Below are 17,100 nucleotides of genomic sequence, written 5' to 3'. Positions count from 1 at the left end.
GAAAAGCAGCGGAAGATGGCCCAAGTGCTTGGGCCCCTGCCACCCTCATGGAAGACCTGGAAGAGGCTCCTGTCTGTAGCCTGGCCCCAGCACTGGCCATTGCAGCCATCTGGGGAGTGAACCATGAATGGAAGATCTCTCTCTGTCTCTTCCTCTCTCTAACTGTGACTTTCAAATAAATAAATTAATTAATTAAAAAAAGAAAAAGACGAAGAAGTGGGCCAGCCAGGACTCAAAGTGGGGCTCATATTTGATGCTGGCATCAAAGGTGGCATCCTAACCTGGCAGCCACAGCACATGATAAGGGCTGAAGTCCTTGGATCCCTGCCAGCCATGTGGGAGACATGGATGGGGTTCCTGGCTCCTTGGTTTCAGTCTGGTATATCCCTAGCTTTGTGGGAATTTGGGGATGAACCAGTGGATGTTAAGATACCTCCCTCTCCCTCTCCCTCTCCCTCTCCCTCTCCCTCTCCCTCTCCCCTTCCTCCCCCTCCCCCTCCCCCCTCTCCCTCCCCCTCTCCCTCCCCCTCTCCCTAGCCCTCTCCCTCTCTCCTTCCTCCCCCTCCCCCTCCCTGTCTCCCCCCAAGATTGTTAAAATTTTTTTAAAAAGGAAAATAACAAGTGTTGGTGAGGATGTGTAGAAATGGGACCTTCCATATGTTTCTGTTGGGAAAGAAAATGATGTGACCACTGTAGAAAAGAATTCAACAGTTCTTCAAAAGACTAAAGGTAGGGGCCAGCACTGTGGCATAGTCGGTAAATCCACCACCTGCAGGGCTGGCTTCCTTTATGGGCGCTGGTTCAAGTCCCCGATGCTCCACTTCCAATCCAGCTCTCTGCTATGGCCTGGGGAAGCAGTAGAAGATGGCCCAAGTCCTTGGGCCCCTGCACCTACATGGGAGACCCAGAAGCAGCTCCTGGCTCCTGGCTTCCAATTGGCATAGCTCTGGCCATTGTGGCCATCTGGGGAGTGAACCAGTGGATAGAAAAACTTTCTGTCTCTCTCTCTGCCTCTGCTTCTCTGTAACTCTGCCTTTCAAATAAATAAATAAATAAATCTTTAAAAAAAAAAAAAAGACTAAAGGTAGAATCACCTAATGATTCAGCTGCTCCACTTTTGGGTATATACTCAAAATAATTGCAGTGCTTTGCCCAAGCAATCAAACCAGGATAGGTTGGTGCCTGAGCTCCCTGGGGTGACTGAACGTTGTACTCCCAGCTCCTTTGCCCTCCAGGGATTGGGCAGCAAAGGAGCACACAGTAACTCCTCTGGAAGCCCGTGCCATCACCTGCCACCAGGGTTCTGTGCTCATTTGTCATCACAGGTTCAAAAGTCAAACACCAGAGTTACCTATGTTTCCATTAGGAAACAAGCAGAGAGTGTGGGGAAGAGGACATCTTGGAAAACATCCTCATATGACTGGCAGTCACCCCAAGGGGGCTGGACAGGACTTGGCAGGTGGAGCTGGGCCGCGGTCTGACGGCCACGTGAGCACTGTGCAGTCGCGTCAGTCTGCTACCCTTTCATTTCTGGAACTTGTGCCTTTGTTTATCTCTCCCTTTCCAGGTGTCTCCAGTGAAAATCTGTGACTTTGACCTGGGCAGTGGGGTGAAACTGAACAACTCCTGCACCCCCATAACCACACCAGAGCTGACCACTCCAGTACGTATGGGGACCCCGGGCCACCTCCTTCTGGGCTCCTATGCGTAGGGATTAGCTGATGTGAAGTCATGAAGAGCAGAGGGCGAGGAAGGAGAACTGAGCGTATGGAGAGCACTTCCTGCCGCTGCCCCTGGCTCACTGCCCTGCACTGGTGGCTCCCAAACCTGCCTCCCGCTCCGTAGTCACTAATGAGGCCAACAGGAGAGCCGTTGGAGCACTGCCCGGCCCAGGTGAAAACAGACATGACGGCCAGGCCAGCCCTTCTGCGCATGAGCTCGAGGCTCACGCGGCTAACTCTGTGAGTCCCATCCCCACGGCTGAAGCCATGGTGCACCCCCCTCGTGGTGCAGGTGAGGAGCTATCATCCCCCTCCGTGGAAGTGGAAACGTGAGGTCCCAGGCTCTCAGCGCATAGGATCGTAGGAGCACTTTGCTGAGCGATCCCGTTGCTCCTCCAGCTTCGCACCTGCAGCACAGGTGGCACTGCTGGGCGCTCCTTCCTCCCGAGACATCTTGTGTGCACACTTGATCCACTGTAATTAGGAAGGTTTCGGAGACTTGCATGCTTCGGGAGTGCGTATTCCTAATAGCCTTTTTTTAAAGGCATGCCTTTAAATACAAGTGTGTGTATATCATGTCTTACTGTAAGCAGCATTGTTAGAAATGTTTCTGTAGTTGTTTCTAGTACACTGAGCTACCTTGATCTCAAAGTCATTAACTCTAATTGCCAATAACAAAGAAAATACCCTTCCTCACCATCTTCCACTCAAATTAGTTTTGTGAGGAGGGAGTTGGTTCCTGGTGAGCCTGAAATAATGAAGAGGGGGAACAAAAGGAATGTGTTTTATTCCTTTTTTTAATTTATTTTATTTATTTGAAAGACAGTTACAGAGAGAGGTAGAGACACAGAGAGAGGGGGAGAGAGAGGTAGAGGTCTTCCATCCTCAAATGGCTGCAATGGCTGGAGCTTCTTCGGGTCTCCTGTGAGGGTGCAGGGGCCCAAGGACTTGGGCCATTTTCCACTGCTTTCCCAGGCCACAGCAGAGAGCTGGATGGGAAGTGGAACATCCGGGACTCGAACCGGCGCCCATATGGGATGCCAGCACCGCAGGCCAGCCCCATGTGTTTCATTCTTGTCAGCAGTTTTCTATGCAAGGGGGCAGGAAAGACTCTTGGATTCTGGTCCTGGGTTTGCTGCTGATGTGCTCGAATAATCCCTGTCCCCTCCCAAGCCTTGGCGTTCCTACCATAGGCCGGAGAGGCAGAAACAGCGCTTACTCCCAGAGCTCCTCCAGCCTGGGTGGTCTGTGCATTCCTGCTCTGAGCTAGCGGGGAAGCTTGGCCAGAGTCACTTTCAGAAATGCTTGCTGCCCAGGCCTGGATCTCCCACATCTCCCTCCCAGAGCTGCGTTCCTGGTACGTACAGGTTTATAGAGAGCTGAGGCAGCGAGGGATTCTGGGAGCTCCTTGGCCAAGGCCACTGTGGCCTTCCTGATGTCCTCCTCCCCATCCCTGTGTCCTCTCGCCATCCCCGCCCCCTGTGACTAAACCCATGTTCTCTGCCATCTCTTCCTCCACCGACTCGGGCCCCCCTAGTGCGGCTCTGCAGAATACATGGCACCCGAGGTGGTGGAGGTCTTCAGGGACGAGGCCACTTTCTACGACAAGCGCTGCGACCTGTGGAGCCTGGGCGTGGTCCTCTACATCATGCTCAGTGGCTGCCCGCCCTTCGTGGGCCACTGTGGGGCCGACTGCGGCTGGGACCGGGGAGAGGTGTGCAGGGTGTGCCAGGTAAGCTGCCGAGGGCCCGTGCCCAGGCCCTGCATGGGCTCCATGCACCGTGGGATGCCAAGCAGGACTGGGCTGGAGACCATTCCCCATCGGCAGAGGGTTTATAGCGCCCTTCCGTCTTCTGTAAGACAGACAGTAAGCCACTCGGCCCAGCTAGCAGTTCAGGGCGCGGTTGTCAGAGAAGATAGTGCCTGACGGGCTCTTTAAGGATGAGTCTTTCCCAGGGAAGGGAGGGCGAGAGACACAGGTGGAAGGAGCAGCACAGCAGAGGCCTGCAGCTGCGCGCGTCCAGGGAGGGACAAAGGGGGATGGTGGTGGGAGACGGCCTGAGGGGTGCCCAGGAGCCAGATCCCCAAGGGCCCTTCGTGAAGGGCCAAGGAATTAGGCTTTGGTCTGTAGGTGACCTCCCACCGTGCCCCACCTGGCCAGCCCTCCCAGCAGCACTGCCACCTGGGCATTCCGTACAGTTTGATGATAGTGGGAAGAGTGGGAGGTCGGAGAAGGGCCCCCGTCTGTGGCATTCCCAAGCCACGAGCTGCAGCTGGGGCCAGCAGGGGCCGGGGCGGTAGATCTGGGATAGGCACATGCTGCCTGTCACCTGGCCAGCGTGGCATCAGGAAGAATCCTCTTTTCCTAGAACAAGCTGTTTGAGAGCATCCAGGAGGGCAAGTATGAGTTTCCTGACAAGGACTGGGCACACATCTCCAGCGAAGCCAAAGACCTCATCTCCAAGCTCCTGGTGCGGGACGCCAAGCAGAGACTCAGCGCTGCCCAAGTTCTGCAGCACCCGTGGGTGCAGGGGGTGAGTGGCTCCAGGGCGGGGTGACGGCACCACCTCTCCAGGCCTGTGGCACAGCCCCAAGAAAGCTGTCAGGCCAGTGAGTGCTGAGCGCCGGCCCGGCTGGCTGCCCTCAGTGGTGGGGAAGTGGGCCAGAGCTTCAGTCCCTCTGTGTGTAGAATGAGTTGACTCCTCCTTCAGCCCCATCTGAGCCCTCTGACAGGCCATATATGCACTTGGCTATAACCTTGGCCACCCACTGCACCCCAACATCCCACTATTGGCAGAGGCCCCCCTCCCAGGAAGAAGCCTGGCATCATGTTTTGAGGCCTGTAGCACCATACCTTTAGACATAAACATCAGGAGCTACGAGTCCCCAGCAGCAAGCAAGGCCTTGCTGTCCTCCTGTGGGCTGCAGGGGTCCTCCTTGCAGCTAGAGGCCTAGATGTGGCTGGCCTACAAGGCAAGTGGTGACCTCACTCCGTCCAGGAGCTAAGTCTTCACTTGAAAATGTCATTTTAAAGGCTCCTTGGCTGACTGCCATGGCTGGCCTCTGCCCCTCCACAGGGCCTGCCAGGCCCTCCTGTGGTTTATTGTGGCTCCATGGTCTACCAGGCCCCAGCTGGACTTGATGGCCCCACCGGAGGAAGGAGGCTGGTGTTGCTGGCCCGAGTTACAGATAGGTACATGACCTGAGAGTCCCTGGCTGCCTAATTCCCAGTCCGCCAAGAGTGAGCACCAACCACATGCTAGAGGCCGGCAGCTCAGGGACGAGCAGGACCCCGTGGAGAGAGGTGGGCAGTGTGACAAGTGTTTGTCAAAGTACTGGGGGCACAAAGGGACAAAGACCGCCTCTGCTCGGGGCTGGGGTGCACAGTGGCAGGGAAGCGGGAGGAGCACTTTGAGACATCCAGGCTGAGGGGCAGGGGCTGTCCAGGCGGCGCGGCTGTGCAAGGGGCTGACTTCAGGCTGCAGCCTCCTGGCTTCCCCCCAGGAAGGTGTGACCCTGCAGGCAAGCACAGCACAGCCGCTGTGCTGGGCCCAGAGCCTGCAGTAACCCACCCTCTCTGTGCTGGCTTGGGTGAGGGCAGCTCTTGGAATGAGGCAGCAGCCCTTACCCACACATCTGTCCTTCCCATTCTAGCAAGCTCCAGAAAGGGGACTCCCCACGCCGCAAGTCCTCCAGAGGTAAACGCCCCGCCACTTCTACCACCCTCCCCCCCTCAAGCTCTCAGCCGTCTGACGGTGGAGGTGGGGACCGGGAGCCCACCTCCAGGCCCAGGTACCCTTCTCTGAAGGGGCTCCCTGGCCTCCCTTCTCGCCACCTCCTGGCCTCCCCCTCTTTTCCCTCCGCTGTAGATCTGTCTCACTCTCCTCCTCCTCTGCCCTCCAGCGCTGTGGCTCCCCATGCTGCCGGCAGCCCCACTGGAATCCTACCTGGAAAGCAGGAGACAGGCCTCCCCCATGGGTTATTCACAGCACTCAGCCTACTGCTCTCACGGTGGCAAAAGTTACAGGAAGGCAGGGGCCCGGCCAGTTGTCATGCACACCACTAGACAAGAAATAATAACAATGGCCGCCACATGGCAAATGTTAGTGCACGTCAAACGTGGTGCCGAGGGCTTTACATGTATCACATCCATGGTCTTCACAGTGAAGTGAGAGAGTGGGGTTCCTAGCATCCCCAACTTGCAGATGAGAAAACTGAGGGATCGAGTTAACAAGCTCAGAGCCAACTCTATGACTCTAGTCTTTTTTTTTTCTCTCTCTCTCTCTCTCTCTTTTTCTAAAAGATCAGTTGATTTGTTGACTGGTTGACTGATTGATTTGAAAGGCCAAGCACCAGAGAGACAGGAATAGGTCCTCTGTCCACTGCTCACTCCCCAAATGGCTACAACAGCCAAGTCTGGGCCAGGCTGAAGTCAGGAGCCAAGAATTTTATCCAGGTCTCCTATGTGGGTGGCAGGGGCCCAAGCACTTGGACCATCTGCTGCTGCTTTCCCAGGCGCGTTAGCAGGGAGCCGGATGGGAAGTGGAGCAGCTGGGACTGGAACTGGGGCTCCGACATGGGATTCTGGTGTCACCAGCGGCACAGCTTAGCCACTGCACCACAACACTGGCCCTGACTCCACAGTCTTTAAACAATTAGATGAGATCCCCAGTGAGCACCGCCCTGTGCCCAAAGGGCTGCAGCAGGCATTGTGGGCAACCCTTTCAAGAGCAGGCCTCGTGGCCAGCTTTTAGGAGGGCCACAAGGAAGTCTAATGCCCGGCTGAGCTCCCGGCTGATTCTCCGGAGCCACCTTCAGGCACCAAGCCTCAGGCCCCCTTTAGAAGACTGACCTGGCAGGACACACAGTGCCCAATCACCTGCCAGCCCTGAGCAGCTTCTGGGGGCCCGGGCAGAAACAGCACAGCCCCTGCCCCGGGAGCCCCTGCTCTGACAAGGAGAGGGGTAGCGGGCCGAGCTTCACAGGCTGCAGCCCTGCGTCTGCCACGGCAGCATAGTGGGAGCTCAGAGGGGAAGGGGCTGTTTGCCCCCCGTGTACCGTGCAAAGCTGACCTTGGAGCTCAGAGCCCATTCGCGTCTCAGACGAGATTCAAACCTAGGCAAAAACTGCTTCAGAAAGGCAGCTCGCGCCGGCTCGGGAAACTCTAGTGGGAGCGTGGCGCTACAGCAGCCGGCTGACCCCAGGGCCTGCCTCCCTCTCTGTGCCTTTCCCCGGCCCTTGCAGGAACAGCAGCACCATGGACCTGACGCTCTTCGCGGCGGAGGCCATCGCCCTTAACCGCCAGCTGTCCCAGCACGAAGAGAGCCAGCAGGCCGGGGAACCAGAAGCCCTGGCTGAGCGCCTCTGCTCTGTGAAGCTGTCCCCTCCGTCCAAGTCACGCCTGGCCCGCCGACGGGCCCTGACCCAGGCAGGCCGCTGTGGCGCCACGGACCCCTGCCCACCACCCACAGCTCTCTGAGCAACCCCGCAACGCCTGGTAGGACCTCAGCCTGCCCGGGCGTGGCCCTGCTGGAACATCCCTGAGTAGGCATGGGGACCTGCTGCAGACTCAGGGCTTCTGGTCCACAAAGGCCCTGAGGGTCCCGCTCGACCCCCCACCTCCCCAGGGTCCTGCAGGGAAAAGCTTTCTCCGAAGGGCTGACTTTGAAAGGAAAGCAATCACCATCACTTTGCATAATGGCCTGCGGCTGGGCCCACCTGCTCACGGCCTGCGGATCAGATCAGATCCAGCCGGCCCTGGCGGCTTCCTGGGCTGCTGGGGCTAGGGCCTTCGGGGAGCCTGCTCAGAGGCGGCAGACCGAGGTGCCCACGTGGCCCTTCCCTCCCCTGGCCGCTCGTCCACCTTCGTCTGTCCTCCGCCCGTCCTCCCCGTCGCTCCAGCAAAGCCGTGCCCTCAATTCAGGGAGGAGCGGAGAGAGCCTTCCTCATCCGGGCGGCCGGCTCGGTCTTCCAGGCTGCAGCACAGAGAAACACAGAATCTCTCTCTGCCGTGACCGAGATGTCATCCTCCTCATTTGTCATCCTCCTCCTTGTTTGGGGTTGCTGCTACAGTCAGTATTATTTTGTTGTGTTTTTTAACGTTTTAACCACGCTCTGCCAGCAGAGGTGGGATGTAAGCTCCCACTCCCCGCACGCCCATGGGCTCCTGCAGCTCCAGCAGCCGCTGCCCTCCGGAGCGCCGTGCGTGCGTCGAGGTTTTAATGAGCTGTTCCCTTTTAGAACACTGGTTTTAAGCTGTTACTCTGACGAGCTGCTGCCCTGCCCTCAGGTCCGGTAGGGAGGGCGGCGGAGGGGCGGCCCCAGCTCTGCCCTGAGCTACAGCCCCTCCGCCCTGGTCCCTCCAGAGAGGGAAGGTGGAGCCCTTGCCTCGTAGCCGAGCTGTTGAGTTGCAGAAAGCAAACAGACCTGCATATGTCGCTCGTTTACGACACCGTGATGCTATATTGTTCATTGTGCTTGTTGTAATAAAATGTTTTAAATTCTGGCTGTGGCGTCTTGGATGGTCCGTCTCCTCACCTGCAGACCTGAGGAGGAGCTGGGCCGAGTCCAGCCAGGCGGGGGGAACGTGCACCTTGTCGGGATGAAATTCACCAAACGCTTACCAATCGCTTCTTCCCTGCCAGGACCTAGAGCGGAGTTGGAAACGGCTCACTTCACAGAGGGCTTTGGTAGAGGGCCTCACGCAGGAGCACATTTCCCTCTGCCTGTGGCACCACCAAGCCTCTGCCGAGGACCACTCCAGTGCCTGCGACTGCACTTGTCCTGCCAGATTTGGCAACAACAAGAACAATGGTGCCAGAGCCAGCACTCTAGCACAGCTGGTTAAGCCAGAGCCTGCAGCACCGGCATCCCATATGGGCACCGGTTCAAGTCCCAGCTGCTCGGCTTCCGATCCAGCTCCCTGCTAATGAGCCTGGGGAAGCAGCGGAGGATGGTCCAAGTCCTTGGACCTCTGCACCCACATGGGAGACCCAGATGAAGCTCCTGGCTCCTGGCTTCAGCCTGGCCCACTCCTGGCCATTGTAACCATTTGGGGAGTGAACTAGTGGATGGAAGACATCTCTGCCTCTGCCTCTCCCTCTTTGCCTCCCCCCACCCACCCACCCCATAGCTGTGCCTTTCAAATAAATAAATCTTTTTAAAGAGAAATAAAAGTGGGACCTGCCCTGCACAGCCCTTGGACATCATGGGAGGTCTTTCTGGACATCCCCGGGGCCCCTGGAGAGGGCTGGCATGGCAGTGACCTCTGTATGTCCCCACAGAGGCAGACGGGGTGTGGGGCAAGGGGTTCTCTGTGGGGCCGGGCCTGCACTGGGGGCCTGCGCAGTGGCGATGCCCTGCCTTTTGCTGATGGGCTTCCCTCTGCAGTGACCTTCCCTTCTTCACTTGCCTGCAGGGAGGCCGGCTGGAGAAACAGGCACAGCCAGGAGGTGAGTTCGGTCCCCGGGCTCCCGTCTCCTCCCGGCCTGCCCAGCAGGCCTGTGATTCCAGAGGCTTCCTCAGCCAGCACTCTGCCTCCCCGCCCTGTCCTGCCTCTGCGCCTTCCCTCAAGCTGGGCCCACCCACCCCCAGCCCCAGTGCCCCCGCCAAGCCCCTCCCATCCTCCATGGCTCTGCTCGGAGGCTACTCTGCCCGATTTGGTTGTGCCAGCCTTGGGTGGCCACTCAGTAGTTCACAGACAGCTAATTTAATTCTCACGGCAGTCCTGGGAGTACCTACGTGGTAGGTAGGTAGGTTTCCCCACCCAACATGCGGCATGAAGCAGCAAAGGGAATAATACCTTGCCCGGGGCACCTAGGAATGGTGGAACTGGAGTTCTGTCCGGAGAGGCTTGGGACCAGGACCCAGAGCCGCACTGCCTGCCCTCAGATCCCAGCTCTGCCGCTTGCCGGCTGTAAGCCTTGGGCCAGTTCGCCTCTGAGTCGCAGTCTGTGGGGATGATCGTGCCCAGCTGTGGTGCTGTTGCGACAGCTGTGGTCTGGCCAAGTGTTTAGTTTGAGCACACGGAGTCAGCGCGTTCCTTCTCCTTGCCGCTGTCTCCTGGGGCACAGTTCTTCAACTCACAGCCCCAGGGCTGGAAAGGAGCTCCCCTTTCTCCGGCTGCCAGAGCTCTTCCCTGAAGGCTGTGGGGCGATGGTGAGGGACCTCTCTGGATGCCTCTCTGGGCTGGAGCCCCTGTTCACATGGGGTGCCTGGGCTAGGGCCTGGGGCGAGGACAAGGGTCCGGGCCTAGTCCTGCCTCTGCCACCGTTCGCCAGGTGACCATGGGAGGGTACTGCTCCACAGGGACAGAGACAGCAGAGGCTGAACAAGGCCCTGGATCGCAGAGCCCATTCCGGCCTGGGACTTGCGGTGGTGGAAGCCAGTACCCAGCTCTCAGACTCATACTGGCTGGGCCTTAGGGGATAGAGCTGGCCCCAGCCCCTGGAGCGTCCCACACCTCAGGCCTCTTCCCTCAACTCCAGTTGGCAGAGCTTGGCCCTGCCCTGAGTCCTGATTGATCAGACCCTGAGGAGTCCTGTCTGTGGCTTTCTGGGCATGGGGGTCATCAAGTTTTGGTCCCTCCCTGATCAGGTCCGCCTGCCTGAGCTCCCTCCTCCCTCCTTGCCTGCTGTCCCTTACCAGCTCCATGAACCATGGTGTCTTGGTCCCACGCCAACCACTCCAGCTGCTTCAGGTCTGGAGGGGGCCGAGGAGCAAGGTACCCCCCCAAGGCTGGCACTCTCGTTGCCATGGTAGCAGTTGCCTTGGAAGCCGCTTCTCTGACTTCAGCTTCTGAACGGTCCAAGAAAGCTGCCCGTCCCCCAAGGGATCAGCGAATTAATCACTCTCTTTTCCAGGGTTCTCACCCCTCAAGGAAAATAAACAACCAAACCAAGCTGGGGCCTTTTCGCCACTCTGCCTCCCCACCCCCACACCACATTTGGAGTTGGTGCAAGGCAGACACCCTCCCAGCCCTCGCTTCACAGGAGACGAAGGAGAGATTTTGTGGTGGACCTCAGCACTGTGCCCACGGCCCAGTCGCACCTGACTCCTCCGAGGAGGGCGGTGCTGCTGCTGGTGGGTGGTGGGGAGCCTGGTGGACAGCGTCGCCCCGACACGACACAGGCTCCTTGAACTCATTTGCCTGTTCCCTCCCCCACATGGCCCAAGGACAAACAGGTCTTGCTCTCAGGACAGGCGAGCCCTGGGGAAGGAGCTACAAGGCTCACGGTGCACATCTGCGGCCGGCGGAGCAGCAGGCATGACAGCGGGCCACGGAAGGTGCAGGTCCCGCTTGAGTCATTGGAAGACGAAGCCTCCCTCTGATAGTGGGGTTGCCAATTCCTTGCACCTCAAAGAAGACAACCTGGAAACCCCGGAGTGAAGACAGGTAGAGGCCGGGCAGGAACGTGGGTGCACAGGTTCTGTGGAGGTCTCTGGGTGGTCCTCTGCCTCCCGGTATCTCAGATCGGAGCTGGAAGGGCCTCAGGATCTTGTTGCTGACTACCCGCATCTCCTGCACACTTCCTCCTCCTGATCCTTCTGTGCCCCGAGGGACCTCCAGTGTCAAAGAACGCCAGCTCAGAACCAGTCTGTGGTCTGCAGCGTTTGGAGGTCAGCGTGTTTCCCCTGCATCTGACACTTGTGCTTGGGTGTGGCCGGGGTGGGGGGCTGACTCCAGGCTCTGCCAGCCCCGTTCCCAGGCGAGGGAAACGGGGTCAGGGAGCTCGAGAGGGGCCATGGGAGCCTGGCCCAGCAGCTCGTGTCTTGTTGGTAGCATGGTCCGGCCGCCCTCAGCCAGCACAGGCCCTGCCTGGTCCAGGGTGGGGGACAGCAGACATGAGCGGGGGGGGGGGGGGGGGGCGGTGCTTCAGATTCCCAAAGCACAACCTGTCAGGTGCACGTTTTCATGGACAATTATTTTGATGATTCCTTCTTAAACTAGTCAGCGGGGGATCTGTTATGCGTGGCAGGAACATGGGCTGTCATTTGATGTCTAATTAGAGGAATAATCCGACCTCATCCTGGCAGGAGACACAGGAGGCGTTGGTGACAACAGCTGTGGCTGGGGAATACCTAGCTCCAGAGGCGGCTGCTGCTGCTACCGCTTCTCCTCCTCTTCTTCTTCCTCCTCCTCCTCCTCCTTATTTGTTTGTTTGAGAGACAGAGAATTCCCCAGGTGCTCATAATGGCCAAGGCCAAAGCCAAGAACTAGGAACTCAATCCAGGTCTCCCATGTGGGGCACTGCAGGGACCCAACCACTCAAGCCAGCACTTGCTGCCTCCCCAGGTCACATTAGCAAGAAGCTGAAGTGAGCGGCCAGAGGCAGGACTCGAACCCACGCACGCCCACACGAGATGCCAGTGTCCCACCCTGCAAACCAAAGGTCGACTCCCCGCAGAAGCCTCCTGTTCCTGGAGGCAAAGAGCATGGTGAGGGCCTCTCTGTTCTGCGGCCACCCCTCCTCTCTGACTTCCCAGCATTACCTTCCCCCAGCTGAGACTGCTCTGATGACTCTGAGGCCTTCTCAGGCCCCCACTCCACACCCCAGGAGAGACTCTTGGTAGAGAAAGAGGTTCCCCCACACCCACAGCCCCGCTGGGCCCCCCCAGGTGGGTGGTTCAGGCTCCATGCACGGCGTTCTGAGCACGCTCCCTGAGTCTGCCTTTGAGAGTCGGCAGTCTGTGGGAGCGGACAGGAAGGTGGGGCATGGGAGCCGCAGTCAGGAGGGATTCAGAGTCGGCCCCGCGCAGGTCCTGGGGATGAGGAGTTGCTCTCTAGAAAGCAGGGCCAAGGAGCAGGTGGAAGTAGGAGACCTCGAGCCTGGCTAGGTAACTGCAGGTGCAGTGGGGGGGGGGGGGGGGGATCCGAGCAGGGTGGTAGGGCCCCAGGTAAGGGCCATGGCCAGGGCCATATTCAGGGATTGGGCAGGCTCTGATCCATCAAAGACCAGAAAATTCACGTTAAAGGCTGGGGCCAAGGCCACAGCTTGGGCTGGGCTGAGTCACTGCTGCCCTGCCTCTGCTTGGCGGACGCTGTGAGGAGGTGGGCAGCCAGGCTGAAAGGAGGTGCTCAGTCTAGGAGGCCTCCTGCCCCCGCCATGCCCACCCATGCCCCCCTCCTGCCTGTGCCTCCAGACCTGACCCCACCCAAGCTCACCTCTGAACCCTGCCTCCAGACCCAGTCCCGCCATGCCCACCACCCCCACAGTGCTTCCCCATCAGCTCCCAGCCAGGGCTCCCAGGGCAGCTGGGGTGCACCCTGACTCCCCCAGCCATGCAGAGGGAGGTGAGTAGCAAGCTACTGGAGGAGAAGAGGGCACCAGAGAGTAGCCTGCAGACCTGGACCCCTCAGCACTGCTGGCGAGCCCAGAGGTTGCCAGAACGATGGAGGTTCAGGGCAGGGGTAGATGGTGCACTCGGGGCGACTCTCGCCTCCCTCTCCTGTCCCACTCACAGCTCCTGCCTCGCGAGCCTGTCTGGGTCTCTTCCCCTGCCTCCGTCTCAGACCCCAGCAAAGGCACCCCCAGGCCAAGGGTGAGGACAGCAGACCCTGACTCTGTGATGGAGGGGGTCTCCTTACACCCCTGAATCCCAGGTGAGGCCCCTGGGGAGCCAACTCTGGAACGTGGACCAAGGGCTGAGCCTCTGGGAGCCAGGCAGCCGCTTGCATTGCAAGCTCATAAATAACTCAGCAGCTCCCTGCTGTGTGCCTGGGGGCCAGCTCCCCGCGCCCCGCCCCCTGAGCCTTTAAACTTTAATAGGTGAGGCTGGGGCAGGTGTCCCGGACAGCTGAGCTTTGGGGTGCTCTCCCAGCGGTGGAGGCTGGCAGAGGGCAACGTCCCTTGGGTCAGGCCCAGTTCCTTGGAACGCTGTCAGCCCAGGCAGAAATGTGGCCGGGCAGGAGTCCCGAGAGCGGCCACCAGCTTTGGTGGCCTCTAGGAGCACCCTGGTAGACACCCCATGTCAAGGTGGGGCTGGGGGGGCCCCAGAAGAGCTGTAGCACAGGGTGACGGAACAACCCAAGGGTTACTTGGAGCTTCAGCAAGGGGACATCGAGAGGACGGAAACCTCCAGGGCCATACAGAGGACAAGCGCCGCGGGCTGGGGCCGCAGCCAGGGTAGGCCTGCATGGACAGAGACTTCCGCTGCCTGCAGCTGGCCTGTGTGGCCCTCAGCCTGGTGGCCGGCAGCATCATCATCGGTGTGTCCGTGTCCAAGGCCGCAGCTGCCATGGGCGGCGTCTTTATCGGTGCCGCTGGGCTGGGTGAGCAGGTGCTGGGCTGGGCTTGGGTGGGGGCAGATTCCCCAGGGGAGCAGGTGGACAGGAAATGGAGGGGAGGGCTGGGTCAGCAGGAACGGGGTGGGGGGAATGGAAGCCAGGGGTGTGAGCGGGGCAGCCCGCCTGGGCTCCTGCTGGGGCGAGGCAACTCGCAGGGGAGCTGACGGTCACCCTCTGCTCAGGAGGCTCCAGCCTGGAGCCCCCAGCTCTTGGGCGCGTGGAGGGATTCGCAGCCTGTCTGGGGCAGGTGAAGTGGGCCAGGGGAAGGAGGACACAGTTCCCGAGGACCCTGGGCATGCATGACAGGCTCCAGCCCACACAGAGCGCGTTTCCTGTCCCTTCCCTGGGTGTCTCGGCAGCAGCTCTGTCGGTCGGTCTGTCTGGCAGACCTGCAGTATGCTGCAGTATGCTGAGGGCCACCCCCACCCCATCCCTGCACCCCAGGACTAAAACAGACCCGGCGCACCAGGTCAGGGTGGGCATGTGCAGAACTCTGAGTTCCGGCACAAGCACTCAGCCTGGGAGGAAGCGGGTTGGGGTGGGGCAGGGCAGGGCCGGCTCCGCTGCCTCCCCCTCCCCAGGACTGGGCAGTGTGTGCCAGGGAGAGATGGCAGCCACGGTGTCAGCTGGGCCCATGTCCAGGCAGCAGAAGACAGGAAGCCAACCTGGAGGCCCCCTGGTAGGGTGGAGAGAAGGTCCTGGGCCCCTCCCGATCCTGCACACCTGAGCACTGCCCCCCCCCCCCCGGCACACACGGGTCACCCTCACAAGCCACTCCGGGGCTCCTGCGCCTCACACTAGCGGGTGCCCTTGCCAGCATAGACCCCTCCATGTCTCTCCCCAGGGCTCCTCCTCTTGGTCTACCCCTTCCTGAAGGCTCGGCTCAACCTGGACCACATCCTGCCTGCGATGGGTGAGTCCTCTCCCCCCTTCTCCCCAGCAGACCCCTTTGCCCAGGCTGAGGGAGGCCCGCTGTGTGAGGGTCTGCGAGCCCAGCCCATGTGGGAGACCGCTCCTGGCTGGTGTGCTGGAGCTGCCATGTGTGTTGTACAGGCGTTGCCATGACTACGGTGCAGCAGCTCCAGCCTGCTGCCCGCTGCAAAGGGGCTTGAACTGGCTGGGAAGACTTAGGGGTCCGCCTCCCCCAAAGCCGCCAAGGTCTCTGGGTACCGCCCCCATCCCTGAGCCCCCATGAAGATCTCCTGTCTCTCCTGGCCCCAGGACCCCTGTAGAGCTTCACACCTCATCTCAGCTGCCCTAGACAGACACCCAACCCCACCAATCCTGTGTGGATTTACACAGCCCCATCCTCCCCCAGGGCCCCCACCTCCCTAAAAGCATCTGCCACCCTCTCCTTCAAGCCCTCATTTCTTCTGCCAAGCCCGTGGCGGTGACCTAAAGGAAAGCAGTGGAGCAGAGACAGCAGCAGGGATACAGGGTAGACAGCAGAAAGGACCTCCCTTCCCAACGGGGCTTGATGTGGGAACCACTCAGTAACCAGGGGGCCTGGGGTGGTCTCTTCCTGCAGGGAACCTGAGAATCCACCCCAATTCGGGGCCAGACCAGGGAGAGGCAAGATCCAGCACCAATGGCAATAAGGAAGGTAAGTTGCAGAGGTTCCAGAATCGGTCTTCCATCTTCCCATGCAACCAAGCAGCTCTGCAGGGCCCAGGGAGAAGCTCTGAGCGGCGTCCCCGGCACAGGCGGGCAGCAGCGCTGGGCAGCTCTTCCTTGGGGCACTCAGACCGCACCTGCTCTTGCTAGTCCTCAGGGCCCCTCCCCTCCCCCGTGGAATCCGACTCAGAGCTGACACCTGAACCTGGGTGTCTTCTTGTCTCCTGTCCCCGGTCCCCGACACACTGGAAAATTCCAGGGCTGGAGTGACCCAAAGGCGGCTCCAGCTCCCAGGGGAGGGAATCCCAGCCCCCAGCCCCAGCACCCAGCGAAAGGAACCACTCCAGACCCTGTCCCTACAGCAACTCCCTTATGAAAGAGGCCCCACAGTCAGCGTCATTTGTATACAAGGGTAACTGAGGCATAGCCTGGAAGCGGGAGGAGGGGGTAGGACTCAAACCAGGTGGTCACCTCCAGAGTCCTGCCTCCCCCACGCCGCGCGGTGAGCTGTCCTCACCATGCGGGCCTCTTCCAGCTGGGCTGGAACTGGCCGCTGGGACTGCCCCTCCCACATGCATCACCAGGCACACCCACCCCGGGCCCTCCGGCTCCTCTGACCCCGCCAGCCGCATGGAGCCTGTCTCCTCAGCAGCTCTTGTCCTGCTCTCCCCCCAGGAGTCCGCAGCAGCCTGTCCAGCGTGAGCAGGACTCTGGAGAAGCTGAAGCCAGGGGGCCGGGGCCCTGAGGAGGGCTGAGGCGCCTGCCCTACCCTGGCTCCCTGCCTGCCTGCCTGCTTCCCCCAGCTCAGTACCAACCAGCTCTCAGTCAGAAGATCCAAGCCAGAGGTGACCCAGGCCCTGGAGACGCCCAGCCTGCATTCTCCCCTCCGAGGCTCTTGGGAAGGGATCCCACGGGCATGGGACAGGGTGTGGGGCAGGAACCAAGGGGATCAAAGACCCCTGCAGGGCTCCCTCTTCCAGGCAGCCCCCCAGGCCTTGCTTACTGAGCTGCAGCCCATCTCCACTCCTCTTTGGAGCGACTGAACTTGTTTCTCTGGAACTTGGGGCCCAATTCCTCACTTCAACCTGGCCCCAGAAGCAGACCACAGCCCACAGTCCATAGCCACCACCGACAGGGGTCCTGCCTGTGTCCCTCACCCTGCCACCTGGCCCTGGGTCTCCGGAGCTCACCAGCTGGGTGGGAACAGACACCTTGGACAGGGGCAAGTCCTCAGGGCCAGGCCCTGGGCGGCAGTGGATCAGATGGGGACACCCTTCGAGGAACAGACACAAACAAATCAGTACCGCTGTGACGGGCGCCCAGGGAGCCACGGACCTGGCCAGAGAGGCACTCTCTGAGCCGAGCCGAGCTGAGCTCTCTGAGCTGAGCCTCTTCTGCCTGGCCTCCTGCTACTCCCCAACAAGGAACCACAATCCTGGTCCTCAGGCCCCCCTGCTCCCTTCCACCCAACAGAACCGC

At 60.1% G+C, this 17,100-nt stretch overlaps 2 protein-coding genes across 6 annotated transcripts in view; both read left to right on the top strand.

Annotated features, from left to right (window-relative positions):
- The window catches only part of MKNK1 (MAPK interacting serine/threonine kinase 1), a 43,947-nt gene extending 35,248 nt beyond the window's left edge, over positions 1-8,699 (top strand). For 2 of the 5 annotated variants that reach the window (XM_062191243.1, XM_062191242.1), the window contains exons 10-14: positions 1,568-1,663; positions 3,259-3,453; positions 4,091-4,255; positions 5,376-5,419; positions 6,966-8,699. In XM_062191243.1, the coding sequence (XP_062047227.1) occupies positions 1,568-1,663; positions 3,259-3,453; positions 4,091-4,255; positions 5,376-5,419; positions 6,966-7,200 (735 nt within the window). In that variant the 3' untranslated portion in view covers positions 7,201-8,699. The remainder of the gene's footprint in view (positions 1-1,567; positions 1,664-3,258; positions 3,454-4,090; positions 4,256-5,375; positions 5,420-6,965) is intronic. The other 3 variants (XM_062191239.1, XM_062191240.1, XM_062191244.1) reach the window with 2 other exon arrangements.
- A 5,157-nt stretch (positions 8,700-13,856) lies between these two features.
- KNCN (kinocilin) lies at positions 13,857-16,376 on the top strand. The gene is made up of 4 exons (XM_062190076.1): positions 13,857-13,992; positions 14,852-14,920; positions 15,536-15,610; positions 16,297-16,376. Exons 1-4 carry the CDS (start codon positions 13,857-13,859, stop codon positions 16,374-16,376), a joined length of 360 nt encoding a protein of 119 aa, XP_062046060.1.
- The last annotated feature ends 724 nt before the right edge of the window (positions 16,377-17,100 follow it).

This window comes from Lepus europaeus, chromosome 5 (assembly GCF_033115175.1).
Source record: "Lepus europaeus isolate LE1 chromosome 5, mLepTim1.pri, whole genome shotgun sequence".
Lineage (NCBI taxonomy): Eukaryota > Metazoa > Chordata > Mammalia > Lagomorpha > Leporidae > Lepus > Lepus europaeus.
This window is presented reverse-complemented; position numbering and strand designations above follow the sequence as displayed.